Genomic DNA, 14,518 nt, shown 5'->3' with positions numbered 1-14,518 from the left:
GAGAAAAAGTTAGCAATAAAAACGTTTTACACCAGCAAAAACATTTTAATAAAAATATATTAAAGTTTATATTACAGTTTAATCCATTGTAGTAAAAGTTCATAACTAAATGCCATATTTCTGTGGACAATTTGTTCATTTTTACGCCAAGCGCTATGCAGGAAATTAGCTTCTATTGCGATGTCGACGCTTTTGGTAAAGTGGGTGAACGAGGGGCGTTTTCACAGCGCGCCCGCAGCCTCATAGCGGCCACCAGACGAAAATGTAATTAAAAATTCCGAGAGTATTTTGCGCGGCGCTCGCAACAAGATAGTGCTGGTGCCGGAGGATCGTTGTCGTGACTACCTCTTGGGAACTATTCGCTTGTAATTAGAGTCGTTCCCTCTGAAAGTCTTCATTGCTTGTATTTTTATTGCGGCTAAAACCTTGGCTTACTAATGGATACTGAAATAAAACGGAAACGTGGCATTCATTGACTGTTACTTCCACATGTACAAGTAATTACATCTTTTTTTCAATTTACGCATTCCATGGTTACATTCGGATTTCTGGCTGGCGTTTTGGGCGGATCAGGTCGCATGGATAAAGGCGGATACAAAGGCGATTCTAGCGATTCACGAGCATGTGATTACAAATAATGCACGATTAAGTGTCACGCATAATGATTACAATACGTGGACACTTAATATAAGAGGCGTTAAACGAGAAGACAGAGGACAATATATGTGCCAAGTAAACACAGATCCCATGAAAATGCAGGTAATAATACCACCTAAATATATGTTTCAAATTTTTTTTCAAATCACATATAGCAATATACAATTTTTATTTAGCAAATGGTGTTAAATCGTGTTAAAACGTGTAATCAATTAATAAAGATCTGGAATATCAACGTCTCCCTAACATTCGCTTGTATATAAATTTGGTACCAAAATTTAATTTATTAAAAAAAAAGACTGCACTTGCTAAATTATTTCAATAACTGGATTGTATATTATATCTACTTTCTGTTCACAACTGAAATGTTTTTGCCACATAGACAGCATTTTTGGAGGTGGTAATACCACCGGACATAATCTATGAAGAGACGTCGGGTGACATGATGGTGCCCGAAGGTGGATCGGCTAAGCTGGTCTGCAAGGCCAGGGGCTTCCCGCCGCCGAAGATTCTTTGGCGCAGGGAGGATGGTGGAGACTTAATTTCCAGAGGAGGACCACAGGGGAAGACAAAAGGTAACTAAGCATTTATTTATGATACTTTTTTCGTTTAGTAAAAGGAACTAATTTATTAAATAACAAAACTTATACAAACTATTATTAAAATTATGTATAAACTAAATAAATTAAAACTAAAACTAATAAAATAAATAAATAAAACTTACCCACCTACCTTAGGTCCCCCAGATCTGTCCCCTGCGGAAGGGTGCCCATAAGGCTGGCTACATTCCCACGCTGAATAGCTATGCCTATTCTTTGGCCTAGGAATGAGCCAGCCCTAGGGTCACCCGTGGTTTCCAATAGTCTTTTTTTTAGGCCCTTAAAAAGATTGTGAGCGTCACGACACCACGGCCCCAGGGTCTCTACCGCGAACGCCGCAAATATGTGGTTGTTTGTAAGACCAGCATATTTGCGGCGTTTTAGGGTTTCAGCCGCTGCCGCCGCGTCGCCAGCTCTCTGAGACGTGGCGACTAGATGGGACGGCGCTAGGGTGTCTACACATGTGGCATCCCAGATGAGCGGCCGTCCCATCTGCCAGGGGATGAGGGTTATTCCATCGGGCCTCTTGCCATCGTCGCGCGCCAGACCGGCTGGTTCCAACGCGGCCGGCACGCCCACGCTGACAAAGGCCCGACGGATGACATCGTTGAGGCTGGCGTGGCGGGACAGGCGGCCGGCACTCCTTCGGCAGGAGAGGCCGTGGGAGCCCAGACTGTCAACTTCTGTTCCGCAGGGACAGCTGTGGGGGACAACTATTTCGGCGCCTAGGCGGAGGCCGACAGCCAGTCTGAAAGAATTGTTGTCCAGTAAAGTTGCGCAATTAATGGAGGGGAAGGCGTGTAGCCAAAAGCCGGATTCATGTTGGGATGAGGCAAGAAGGCGGGCTTTTTCTGTGTTGGATTGTGCTGAATTTAGTAGCCAGTTTTGTACTTGATGGCAGAGCGGTTCGTCCCAAAATCGTTGGGTTGTTTTTTCGGCCGGCATGTCTTTGTTCGGGCAAGCTAGACGCCACGCATTTTCTGCTTCCGACAGGTACACTACCTCGAAGTCACGCAGTGACGGTGTGAGTATTTTACCTACGAGGGATAGTGTACCATGCACGGAAGACAGAAAAGCGGGCAGTGCGACACTAGATATCTGCCTTATACCTAGGCCACCAAACCGTATAGGCAATGTGGCGTGGATAAATTGCCTATTGTCAATATTAATATTGATGATTTTTTGTATTTCGATGTGTATAATTTCATTTCGTTTAGTTAATTAAAAAGGCGATTAATTAATTGCCATGTATGAATTCGCCATGTTTTCTTTAGATCGTGTAAATTTTCAGAATAGGGCATTTTCACTAGGGCATATCGTACGCTTAGGGCATTTAATAACTGGAGTCGCCTTTAAGAGCTTACCCCTCTGCCGAAAAACGTGCACAATTGTGCAAACTTTTGTATGGACTGACATGGCTATTTGTACGTTACGTACAAATCATGTAGAAATAGCAATACATTTGACTTCCCCTCCCCCGCAAAAATCGGCAGACTGTTTCGTACAGAAAATTACGGCAATGACGTCTCCAGTTACTAAATGCTCTAAGATCGTACGTCACGAAATGCCTGGCTGAAATCCTCACGTAAAATTGCATGCAGTAATGCGTTTTCACAGGAAAATGCTTGGCTAAGGAGTATTACGTATGTCACGAGTGTTGTCGTCTATTTCAAATCGCAATATTGCTTTCAGTTATCGCCCACCGGTAAGTATTTAAAGACTGATGCAGGAATAAACACATCACTAACTATAGGGTCCGTCAAGTTTAGAAAAAGCATGAAAATATTATAATAATAAAACAAGTAAAAAGTGGTCACCATATAGCGATTGCTCGCTTCACTCAAATTAGCCACGTTTCACGTGCTCGAAGTGTTTGCCGGCCGTATCCATCCATTAAATTTAATGAAGCGTGCGCCCAACGTTTCTATTTACTAAAACTGCAAATATTGAGTTTCTCTCCTCACTTCAATAATGATTGAACCCTCTGTAAGTGTTTCGTTTATTTTCTTATAACGCATTCGCATTCCTTATTATGTATTGTACCGTGACTAAAACCACCCACCAATTTCGCCATTTAACAAAGGTATTTAAAAATAGCAAAGAAGATATTTAGTAATAAATCTAGGAGTGTATATCTAAGAACTCTTTTTTATACCTACGTCACGTATAATTATAATTATTTGTCTGTGAAATTTAATTAAATATTAGACAATCAGAAGCCCGACTAGAAGGGAAGCAATTAGCTTTTAGAAGTCCATAATTTTATTGTAGGTATATTGGTATATTTATGACGTGTGTTCCACCGTAACGTCAAAGTTACTGACCCGATTTTGTGGTTTTGGTATCAAACGACACGTTTTTATAACGCAAGCGACCAAAAATTTTACTAACTTTTTGAAAACCGTGGCCGGTTTAAATTCTTCTCAAACGTTTTGAAAATATCGACACTGCAAGGCTGCTACAACGATACTTCACATATTCGAACATAGAAGCTCCCCGCATTATATTACACCGCACTACCCATTTTTAATAATGGCAAGAGGCCCAAATAAATCACAGCTTAAAATATTCACTATTGAATCTTAGTAGTAAATCGCGGCACAGCGTCTCGTGAATTCCTATTACCATTCAACGCCCTTTCTAATCCCACCGGATTACCACTAGACGGCCCGGGAATAATTACTTACTTCTCTCCACATTCGGCCGAGATACCTAAAAGGGTTATTGAATTGACAAATTAAACAACGTAGTCATTTGTATTGCTAAATTTTATTGTCCCTGTTTTCACAATTGAAACAATATTCGCGCGCATTTTAACTGTTTGCTCGTCACTTTGTGCGACTTGTTTGTTTACAAAAATGTGAGCAATCATTGCTATTTTTACATTGTTAAAATATTAATGGACACTTAAAACGAATGCTAGAATTCTAGAGCTGTGAGCCCAACTAATTAAAAGAATCAATGTACCTACCTACAAATAGTTATAATGAAACATTGCTTAATAAATGTATGTATGTAGAATCAAAAATAATGATAATGATAAATAATAATGATAAATAATACTGCACCTCTAGCACAACTGGCAGCGACAGGCGCGAGAAGAGATAGATCGGCGCGACTTGGCGGCTTGTCGCGTGTTGGCAGCACAACTCATGCGCGAGAGCCGCGACAAACTCGCGATCAGGTGTCACTGTCAGAAAATGACAACGATCGCGACTTTGAACTAAAATCCGTAGCACAACTGCCTATTTTGAGACAAAATATTCTCTCGTCTTTATGTCAATCCGCGAGTCGAAGTCTATGCGACTTTAAAACGCGACTCGGTCTCGCGGGTGGTTTGCTTGTACTTTTTTCACTAAACTCATGATAATTATTACTTAAAAGTTTCATATAATATGTAATAATATAATTTGTATAATTACTTATTGCCCTAAGTGATAAGGAAGTATGGAACAATTACTAAATGCGCTTTACGCACTCTTATATCGATTATGCACGGTGATACCTACAAGTACCACAACACACCCATCATGTTTACAACTTTAATTTCAAACAGTTAGCTTGTAGGTACTCAATGAAGTAAATAGGTACATAATGTATGTAGGAATTTTTAACTTCCTTACACAAAACTTTCATTAACCTAACAACGGAGCCCTCTTGCTTGTACATAAACGAAGTCGATGAGGTGGGTAGGTACAAATATTCAAAACAAGCTATCCAACTTCTTAAGTAAGCCATAATATTAGTAGTGGTATTTAGGATCACGTTTAGATGTCTAATTTCAACAATCTCTTACTATATAGGTACCGTTTGGAACCTTTCTCAACTTCAACAAAACATACCTAGGTGCATGTGGCCTGTGCCCGCTCGGCTGCATCGTACTGTAACAGAATGATGTAATACGTGGCCGTAACAGGATCATGTCCGGCGCAAAACCATGCTTTGTATAAAATATTATCAATCATCACCCACTAAACTATTCCGTCCCCTGCCAACACCATACCGTGACATGACTGGACCGAGCCGACCAACAATATTTTGAAGGAGTCGTTACGCTCATGTCATAGTCTGCGTAGCATAGGTATGGTTATCATATGGTCTACCATATTGAAACTCCTCTAGATCATACCCGTGTTCAAGATGTTTCACTTCATGTTTGACAGGGCCTGATACGGTCATGTTATGATACGTTGCTTTCAGCATTAGGTATGAAGTGGGCCTTGGGGCACCATGGCTTCTAGGAGTTCTAGGTACCTACCTACTTTATTTTTGTTTCTTTTCAGGTAAAAAATACAGGAGTGAAAAAAAAAACAATATTTAAATTAATAGTACATTGCTTTGCCTTATATATTCTTGCAATATTTGACTTCTTATTATTAACCTAATATACAATTAACATCTAGAACCACAATGGATAAATTGTAAGAATCTTCTTTATTACCCTTGAAAAGTATTTTCTCTCTTCCTTTTTCTTCGACATGCGGCGTAGGACAATTAAATATCACCCTGGAAAGAAAATTGGTTTGTATTTGTAAACAAAACAATAAAATATGGTCGTGAGTTCATCGAGGACTATGAAATAAGCTTTTCATATCAAATTGTCAAATCATAAACAGGTACACAGTATACACACATGCCATCCATTATTGGCACAAGAAAAACTATATGAAACTTATTTGAGAGTTACTGCGGCAGCTTAGATAGGTATGCCATAACCATTAGGGTTATGTATATATGCATTATAATAGTTCACTTCTTCGGTGGTGTTCATAAAGCTAAAGCGCTTCTCACATCTTAGTTAATTTAGAAACGGCGGGGACAGCTCCGCGTTTGAAACGTACAAGCTTGCCTAGAGTGTTTCTTTTCCTGACTCTCCACTTCGGGTTCGGTTGGCACGTTCCTGTTAACAATATGTTCCTGGACTTATTCTGAAAAAAAAAAACACAATTTACAACAGGAATATGAGAACCAAACCAATAATAGCAATTCCATTAATTATAGTTACTTACAAAAATATTTTATTTAAAAGGTTTATTAAACAGAAATTAATAAAGAATATATATTGTATATACTTTGACAGGAAAAACTTAACCATCGACAAAAAACTAGATTTTTTACCACCAAAGAACGAATGAAATAGCGCAACCCTGTTTCCGATTCAGTGTTGTCACATGTAAATAGCATTTATGTTTAGACTTTGATGCTATCGGGGAACACTGACGAGTCGCGCCGCGACTTTGAGTTCTCTACGCGGCTGTTGCAGTCGCGGGTACAGGTTATGCTACGGAAATCGACAGATTTGACAGCCGCGGGAATGTCGACTCGAGTCGCGGTCTAAGTCGCGGATGCAAGATGTGCTAGAGGTGGTAAAGAAATAATCTCAGTATTAGATGTTACTGCTTTTTATAATTTCTTTATTCATAAATAACAAAACCTTCTCAGGATTCAGTTTGTAAACAATTAGTAAGTAACAATACCATAAGGTTGTTATAATACTCTTATATTTTTATTTTCACCATTTTACTTTTTTTGTGTTTTGTTTTTGCACGCACAAATAGCTCTGTTTTACTATGTAGAAACTACTTAATAAACATGATGTTAAGTCTAGTTTTAATAAAAGTTCCAGTGTTATATATAACTATAAAAGACTGTTTGTTTCGTAAATAAATAAATAATTATTACATAAATGTAGCGGCCCAGTTTGTGTTATGTTTTTTTAATATCAAATATATATGTATATCAAATATATGCAAACATGACCAAAAGGCGTACCTATTTATATGTAGAAGCTATCGTAAACTAGTGTCAAGGTGATTAATCAGTTGGTCCCACTTAACCCTCTGTTCAAGCCTTCACTTACCATCAGTCAATTCATTAAAGGAAACATAGCGCCACCCATAATGACTTTCACGACGAAGCGAGCGCTCCATACAAACCTGTTAAGACAAAGTGCACTACGTCAATTCATCTTTACTTCCACACAGTTCAAGTGCTCAATGAGTTACCGCTATTCATTACTTCATCAAATTAACATACCGATCGCTCGTCAAAAATCGAAAACTTTCTAAATAATTGAAAAGGTATTAAGGTGAAACCTCGCCCTAACCTATTCCAAATTAACCGGCATCAATAACAATCATCAATTTGACTGAAGAAGTCTAATTAAAGAAGCCGTTACAAGTTACCTCCATAAATCTGAAGTGAAACAATACAGGCTATCCATTACGTAGGCGATGTTTCTTCAGAGAATATTCCAATGAGGAAAGTTCGAGGACGTCGGACTCGAGAAATATAGTTTTTCAATGATGGCGCCGGGCATTTTCAAATTTGTTACAGTAAACTTATAGGAAACTTCCTGTTAATAAATCAGTTTGGAGGAAAAATATTATCTGGGAATATTGCACTAAGACTGTATAAGTTTATAGGTTTTCAGTATTGTTTTACATAAACCGGATAATTTACATTGTCGCTGTAGCTATAGCAATTTATGTGAACTAGTTTTATTGCAATTTTTTGTTTAAAAGCCAGTGCAGAACAGTGAAAAGAGGTAGACTAACCTACACTATCTTAAATAGCATATCTTTGAACATCATCATCAATTTATAAAATCGAAATGAGCAAGACTAACTTAAAACAAAAATCCTTGCTTGATAATTATTCCCTCGTTGACAAAAAGTAATACAAAGACACCTTTCACGAATCCTCGGCGAATAATAAGCGGAATATAACAATAATGAGGACAGTAAACAGTGGTGCCACACAAAGGGGTATTATTCAAAATCTGCCCTTTATTGTTTCTCATAAAACATGTTCTGTTGAAAACGGCGGCGTGTCGCGTGCCTATTTGTTTCATGTTGTACAGCAAATTATGCAGATAAGCGAATGAATGGCGGAAACTTACTCCGAGACTGATGCAAATTAACTCCAGCATCCTTCTATTTGACGTTTTCATCTCTGCAGAGCTTCGAGCCGATATTTATAATATCACTTATTAGATGAACCTCAAAATTCTTGCTACAAATTTTCCTTAGTTATATTGTACTTGTTCCTTCAATCGTCCTAATAATGATTAGCAACTTGAGTCGACACGTTTCAAGTTCTTAATTAAAATGATAACTTGAAAACAAGGCGCTGCGGGAAAATATTGCTCTTTCATTTAATTCGAGGACTCTTTGCCAAAGTACCGACTCGTGGACTTTGGTTAACTTAACGTAGACTTTGGAAACTTTGCGACCTGTATGGGGTAAATATTTTAACAATTAAAGCCGATTATGCATATCTAATTAAAACAGCGATGATGGAAATTTAAATTCCTGTAAAACTTTGGACTGGAACACCGATTCCGGGCACGAACTGTTTAATATCTAGTGGTAACTATCTACTGGGCTTTTAGGCACTTGTGCTACCAGCGTCGATGAGCGAGAAGCGGTTAGAGCTAGTAACCAGTTACCGAATGTGTAGTTCCGATAGTTTTGAATGTTTGATTGTACCAACAAGTACTTGCCACTCGCTCGGGCGGGACGGCTACCGTCACAAACTTTTATGGGCTTAACACAAAATGGATATAGAACTAAATGGTATTTATTATACAGAAATTCAGCTCTGAAAATTATCCACGCTAAAATTGTTTCTGTGTGCGCTAACTTATGAGCAAGTGGTGATAGTTGATAGCTGCACTACCACAAGGCAGGTGATTCAAAAATTTGATTATATATTACATAGGTACGCTCAAAGATCAGAGTTCAATCAAATGTCCTAGTAAATGCATAACAAAAGCGTGCACTCGCATCCGCTCCGTGCAGTTAAATTACCACTGCGCTGGGTGGTCTCTCACAGCGTGAGTTCTGACCGCCAAGCGAGCATCGCTGAGCGAGTACCGTTGAGCGACTTGTATCTTCGCTGCGACAAACTAGTGAAGAGAGAGTTCTTACCGGCAGTGAGAACAGCCAGCGATCAACTATTAATGAGTAATTCTCAAAAAACTGGCATCTTAACCTGTCATCGAATTTTTGAATTGAATGTATGTTTATTTGCTCTTTTTTAATATGAAACAAAAATGTATCTAGATAAACTAAACCAAACCAAACTAAACCAACTCGAGGCCAAGTCATTATTTTTATTTAAATTTAATACTTATATTATAACAAATAAAGAGCAGCACGTTTCACTGTAACCTGTCTTGTCCAAAAGCATCGCTCTTCCAGTTTTAGTTCTTTAGATTTTATAAGCACCAATATATGTAAATAAAATATCATGCTATATAATAAGAATAACATAATCAATACCTTTTAAAATGTATATTGTACGGGCCTTATATATTTATTTTTACAACAATATTCACGCACGAAGTTTGTCCAAGGATATTTTCACTGTAACCTGTACATTCGTGGTACTGCATCTGACTCATACACAGAAATTTTTATTTAGATCTCTATGGCAAAATATTAGGTAAGTATCAAGCTAACCACCGTAGGGTACCATCATGACCCAAGTGTCGTAGTTTCGTAGAGAGAAGTGGTTAAAGGCGGGAATCTGGGGTTTGTAACGGAATGTTAACTTTAACTTGTCTAGAATATTATACGAATTTGGTATGGGGCCTAATGTAATAAAATCATTTTAATATTGTATGAAGGTTTATTCATCTATGCTAAAAGTGAGACAATCGTATAGTTCAAGAGAAAAAATAAAAAGGAATGTATTTGTCACTGTAACCTGCTTAACTTTAACCTGTGTATCATGTATAGGTAATTGTAAGTCTTGAAAATAACTTCTTCATTTTCCGTTCCCATTTGAAAATTTGGGTTACTTGAAGTAGTAAAACATATTTTTCATTCTTAAAAGTAAAAAAAATACAAAAAAATATTTTTCATTAACTTTAACCTGTCGATGCCACTTTCTTGAGAATCACTCTAATATTAATTGTGTCTTTTTTACAGACACAGGTTCTTGATCTTTTGTTCGTGTCTTGAGCGAGAAAACAGCCGATAGCTAGTTTATTCCTCCCCGGGGGATGGCCAGCCTTTTTTCATTTTGCGTATAGTTGGTGCCGGTGGTAGGTAATTATTCCACGTTTGTGGTTTAATTGTGTAAATTGACCAACAAAGACAGCAAATAAAACTCACTGTTTGGCATCAATACGGTGGCCAGCCTCTTAGGAATACTTAATCACAATAACACTATGAATAACATTACACTTGTATAGCAATTTGGAATTAATAATATTAAAGAAAGAAGAAAGAAAGAAAATACATTTATCTAACGCCAGAACATAGTACATGAAAAAATAACAAAAATGCCTTAAAATATAATATCGGAGTTCCTTAGTTTCCGAACGCTTTTCCTGTCTCAAGAAAGTTTGTACGTCTATGGCAAAACCACTAGGGTCCTGCGGCTCGAGCGTCACTTGACTTATGACACATCGACAGGGCAAGTTTATTCAACGGCCCGCCTTTAAGGAGACTTGCGGAGTCGTGGAGTCGCACTCGGGAAACTTTCGCGTTCAATTGGGATAAATTATTTGCATAAATTTCAGATATCGGCGATAATTGAGTCTCAGCTTTATTAACTGCTGAATGTAATAGATTTAATTGATTGAATGTTTCATTTGATACCCGCTTTAGGTACTAAAAATACTAACCTACATATTTATAATTGGAAATAAGACCATGAGATTTGTTTTCATAATAATAATAAAAAATACAGATCAAATTGATACACATAAATTAGTGCCAAACGTTTTGAAGATTTTTACGGATTAGTAACAAAATTAGTAAGAATTATCTTCTCTATCTCGCACAAACTCTTCTCCTCCCTATTCTGGATTACGCTGACGTTGCTTATCTCGATCTCACTGAGGAGCAACTTAATAAGCTTGAGCGTATCAAAAACATCTGCATACGGTTTATATTTGGGCTCCACAAATATGACCATGTCTCCCACTGCCGGTCGCAGCTCAAGTGGCTCCCTATTCGCCTACGTCATAACTCCCACGTTTTGTCACTTCTGTATTCCATTCTTTTTAACCCCGCAACTCCCCGCTATCTCAAAAACCGTTTCAGCTATCTCCGTTCGGTTAGGTCCTCCCAGAATTTGCTTCTTTCTGTCCCGTCATCCTCGTCTAAATTCTATACTAATTCTTTCACTTTTCAATCTGTTCGACTATGGAATTCTCTGCCTGCAGACTTAAAGTGCGCCCAGTCTCCTAATTCTTTCAAGAGACTCGTTAAACTTCACTTTTTATCTGCTCCTTAATACTTTTACCTGCTTCCTTTTCCCTATAGCTGGCATGTTTACGTTTATTTTTATATGTATCTATATTACGTATGTATATGTGTATGTATATTGTATATGTATCTTATTTTATTTTATTTTTATTTGTATGTTATACTGTTTTGTATTGTATTTTTCTGTGCTAAAATTCTTATATTGAATATGAAACACCTACTGACATGACATAAATTTATCAATTTCCGCTACCTAAAGGTTGTCTGGAAGAGATCACTTTTTAGCGATAAGACCGCCTGTTGTTTAACCTCTTCTTCCTGTATTATTTGTATTGTTTTCTGTAATGAGGTGTGCAATAAAGAGTATTTGTATTGTATTGTATCTTAATGCCAACATTGCCAACTATTTTAATAAAGTAATATTTTTTTATCAAATTTTGATAGGTACTAATCTCTACATACGAGTATGTCGTTCTTGATTTCTATCTTTGTCGGTCATTGCAGATATTTTTGGAGAAAGTTTTTATGATATATGATATAAATGTCTGCCTTATTTTTATGTGTTTATTTTTCACACTTCATATTTGGATACGTCGCATTTTTAAAATATAAACATAATTTCATAAGTTAAAACACTACAGCTTAATACTAATTAACTTGCTATCGCGAAATAATATGAACACGTGAGTACTCCATAGCTGGCGCTGTGACCGCATTGTTTGCTAACGAACCGTCGAGAGACCGCTCTAGAGCTCTACACTTTTAACCATCAGCTCCCCTCACCACCTTCGGAAAATATTGCCCCTGTTTTTTATCCTCTTGTTTGAATAATGACTGTAAACGTACTTCTCTAAGGTGTTAGGAAAACAGCTCTAGTTCAAACCGCTAACGGCATTTGTTTACGAAACCCGTCAACTTCTGGATGAAATGTTTTCCAACACTCAGCGCAAAATGTAAAGTAAGCACTACCGAATAACCAATAGTGCGCGAATGTTAGTTGAAGACGCTAGAGTTAAGCGGTGTGCACATACTTGAGCTACACGCTACGAAAACTTGAGTAGGCGTTTACTTTACTCCTTATCAACAATGCAAATCTAATATTTTTAGTTGATCCATCCTACCTTACCTTAGCCAAGCCCTTGGTAGTGATCATCAACTTAACTACGAAGCTCACGGTCTTGGGTTTAAATCGCGGTATTTTATGTAAAATTAGAACATATTTGTAAATTAAGTGGAAAAGTAGAAGGTAAGCAATATATAAATGTATAAATGATGATCGGATATTTCTTGTTTCACAGTGACTTCTCTAGAGGGCGACGTAGTGAACCTGACAAAGGTGACGCGTTCGGAAATGGGCGCGTACCTTTGCATAGCGGCCAACGGCGTGCCGCCCTCCGTGAGCAAAAGGATAATGCTACACGTACATTGTAAGTATAATATTAGAGCGTCATTGAGCGTGTAGCAACACTAGCAACTACGTGCGCTACTCCGTGGCCTGTAGTAGTATTTTTGAGCTATATTTAATAACGAAAGGTATATTCGTGAGGCACAAACAATTCATAGAGCCTAAAGGGATGGCTTATATTGCATAAATAGTTTATATTTCTTACGAAAAGTTATGAAAAAGAACGTAATATTACATAGGGGATCCCTTTTGTTAGCAGAATAGTTGATCAGCCATGAACTCAAAATTTGAATAGAAAATGTTAATACCTACTAAATTAATTTGCCTATAGATAAAGGATAACGTGGTAAAATACGGGCACCAAAACGCGTACTGAGACTTATCGGGCTATCACAGAAGCTAATTTATAACCAGGAGCTATTCAATGCTCGGTTAGTCTTGAACGACCAGACACGTAAGCAATTGGGAGATTTTCGTGTTATCACGTATCATCTGGGAAGCGTGGCTTGCATGAGAAATTGTTGCGTTCGGGTGGCTCCGGCATCGTTCGGTTGAGTCCGACTCTGGCTGTAGTCAACCACTGAGTTCTAAGCATCGCGGAGTTGTGACAGCAAATAACAGTTGAAGATTACATTAACTAATTGAATTAAATTAGCTTTGGAATTTATATATATTTTCTACGTGGAAATAACTATTTCATTCAAGCATGTTTTGCCATTTTAAGTTTAAAGTTATTACTTACCAGTCACAACCTAAAATAAAGTGATGTACTGTTTTTTTTTAATCCCTTGGCCCTTTTGAGCGCAGTTACATAATTAACAAATAAAAACCTCTCGTCATTGCATTTAACTAAATAAATAAATATTATAGGGACATTCTTACACAAATTGACTAAGTCCCTCGGTAAGCTCAATAAGGCTTGTGATGTGGGTAGTCAGACAACGCTATATATAATATACTACAAAATACTTAAATACATAGAAAACATGTATGACTCAGGAACAAAATATCTGTGCTCATCACACGAATAACTGTCACAAATTCGAACCCGCGACCATCGGCTTCACAGGCAGTGTCACTACCCACTAGGCCAGACCGGTCGTCTAAAGTCTAACTAGTAACTAAAGTCTGTATTAATCAGCAATTTACTACAATTTACGGGGCCTTTAATAAATAACTCACGCCGCACTACTCAGTGAACGCCTCATAAATAGGTACAAGTGCGTAGTGCTTGAAATTCCGCACGCATGTACCGAACCCCACTAATTGATCCCCACTGAAGATGGGCCTAATTTGCGTGAGTGCCCATCGCGAGCATGGGAGATAGGATCGTCGGTATCGTGCCGCCCATCCATCGTGAGCAAGTGTGAGTTGAAATTTGTTATCATTAAAGGGGTAAACTATTTTTTGCATTGACGGTGGGCAAAGAAAAGAAACAGTTTTTAAATTGTATTTTTTTAGGAAACAAGTTTTTAATCGATGAATAATGATTTTCCTCTTATTTTGAGACTTTTTTCAGAGCTTCAGCAAGCATTCTCTGGTATTTATAGCTTATGGAAAACAAGCCCAGACACAAAGACGCATGTACTCGTACATATGAACGATAGAACTGTATAAAACAATCTTGTATTCAT

At 37.7% G+C, this 14,518-nt stretch overlaps 1 protein-coding gene across 1 annotated transcript in view; it reads left to right on the top strand.

Annotated features, from left to right (window-relative positions):
• Window positions 1-14,518, top strand: part of LOC134789984 (lachesin) — a 115,968-nt gene that overhangs the window by 66,955 nt on the left and 34,495 nt on the right. Inside the window, exons 4-6 of the mRNA XM_063760723.1 lie at window positions 574-759; window positions 1,040-1,232; window positions 12,778-12,906. Coding sequence (XP_063616793.1) covers window positions 574-759; window positions 1,040-1,232; window positions 12,778-12,906 — 508 coding nt within the window. The remainder of the gene's footprint in view (window positions 1-573; window positions 760-1,039; window positions 1,233-12,777; window positions 12,907-14,518) is intronic.

Source organism: Cydia splendana, chromosome 4 (assembly GCF_910591565.1).
Source record: "Cydia splendana chromosome 4, ilCydSple1.2, whole genome shotgun sequence".
NCBI classification, from domain to species: domain Eukaryota; kingdom Metazoa; phylum Arthropoda; class Insecta; order Lepidoptera; family Tortricidae; genus Cydia; species Cydia splendana.
This window is presented reverse-complemented; position numbering and strand designations above follow the sequence as displayed.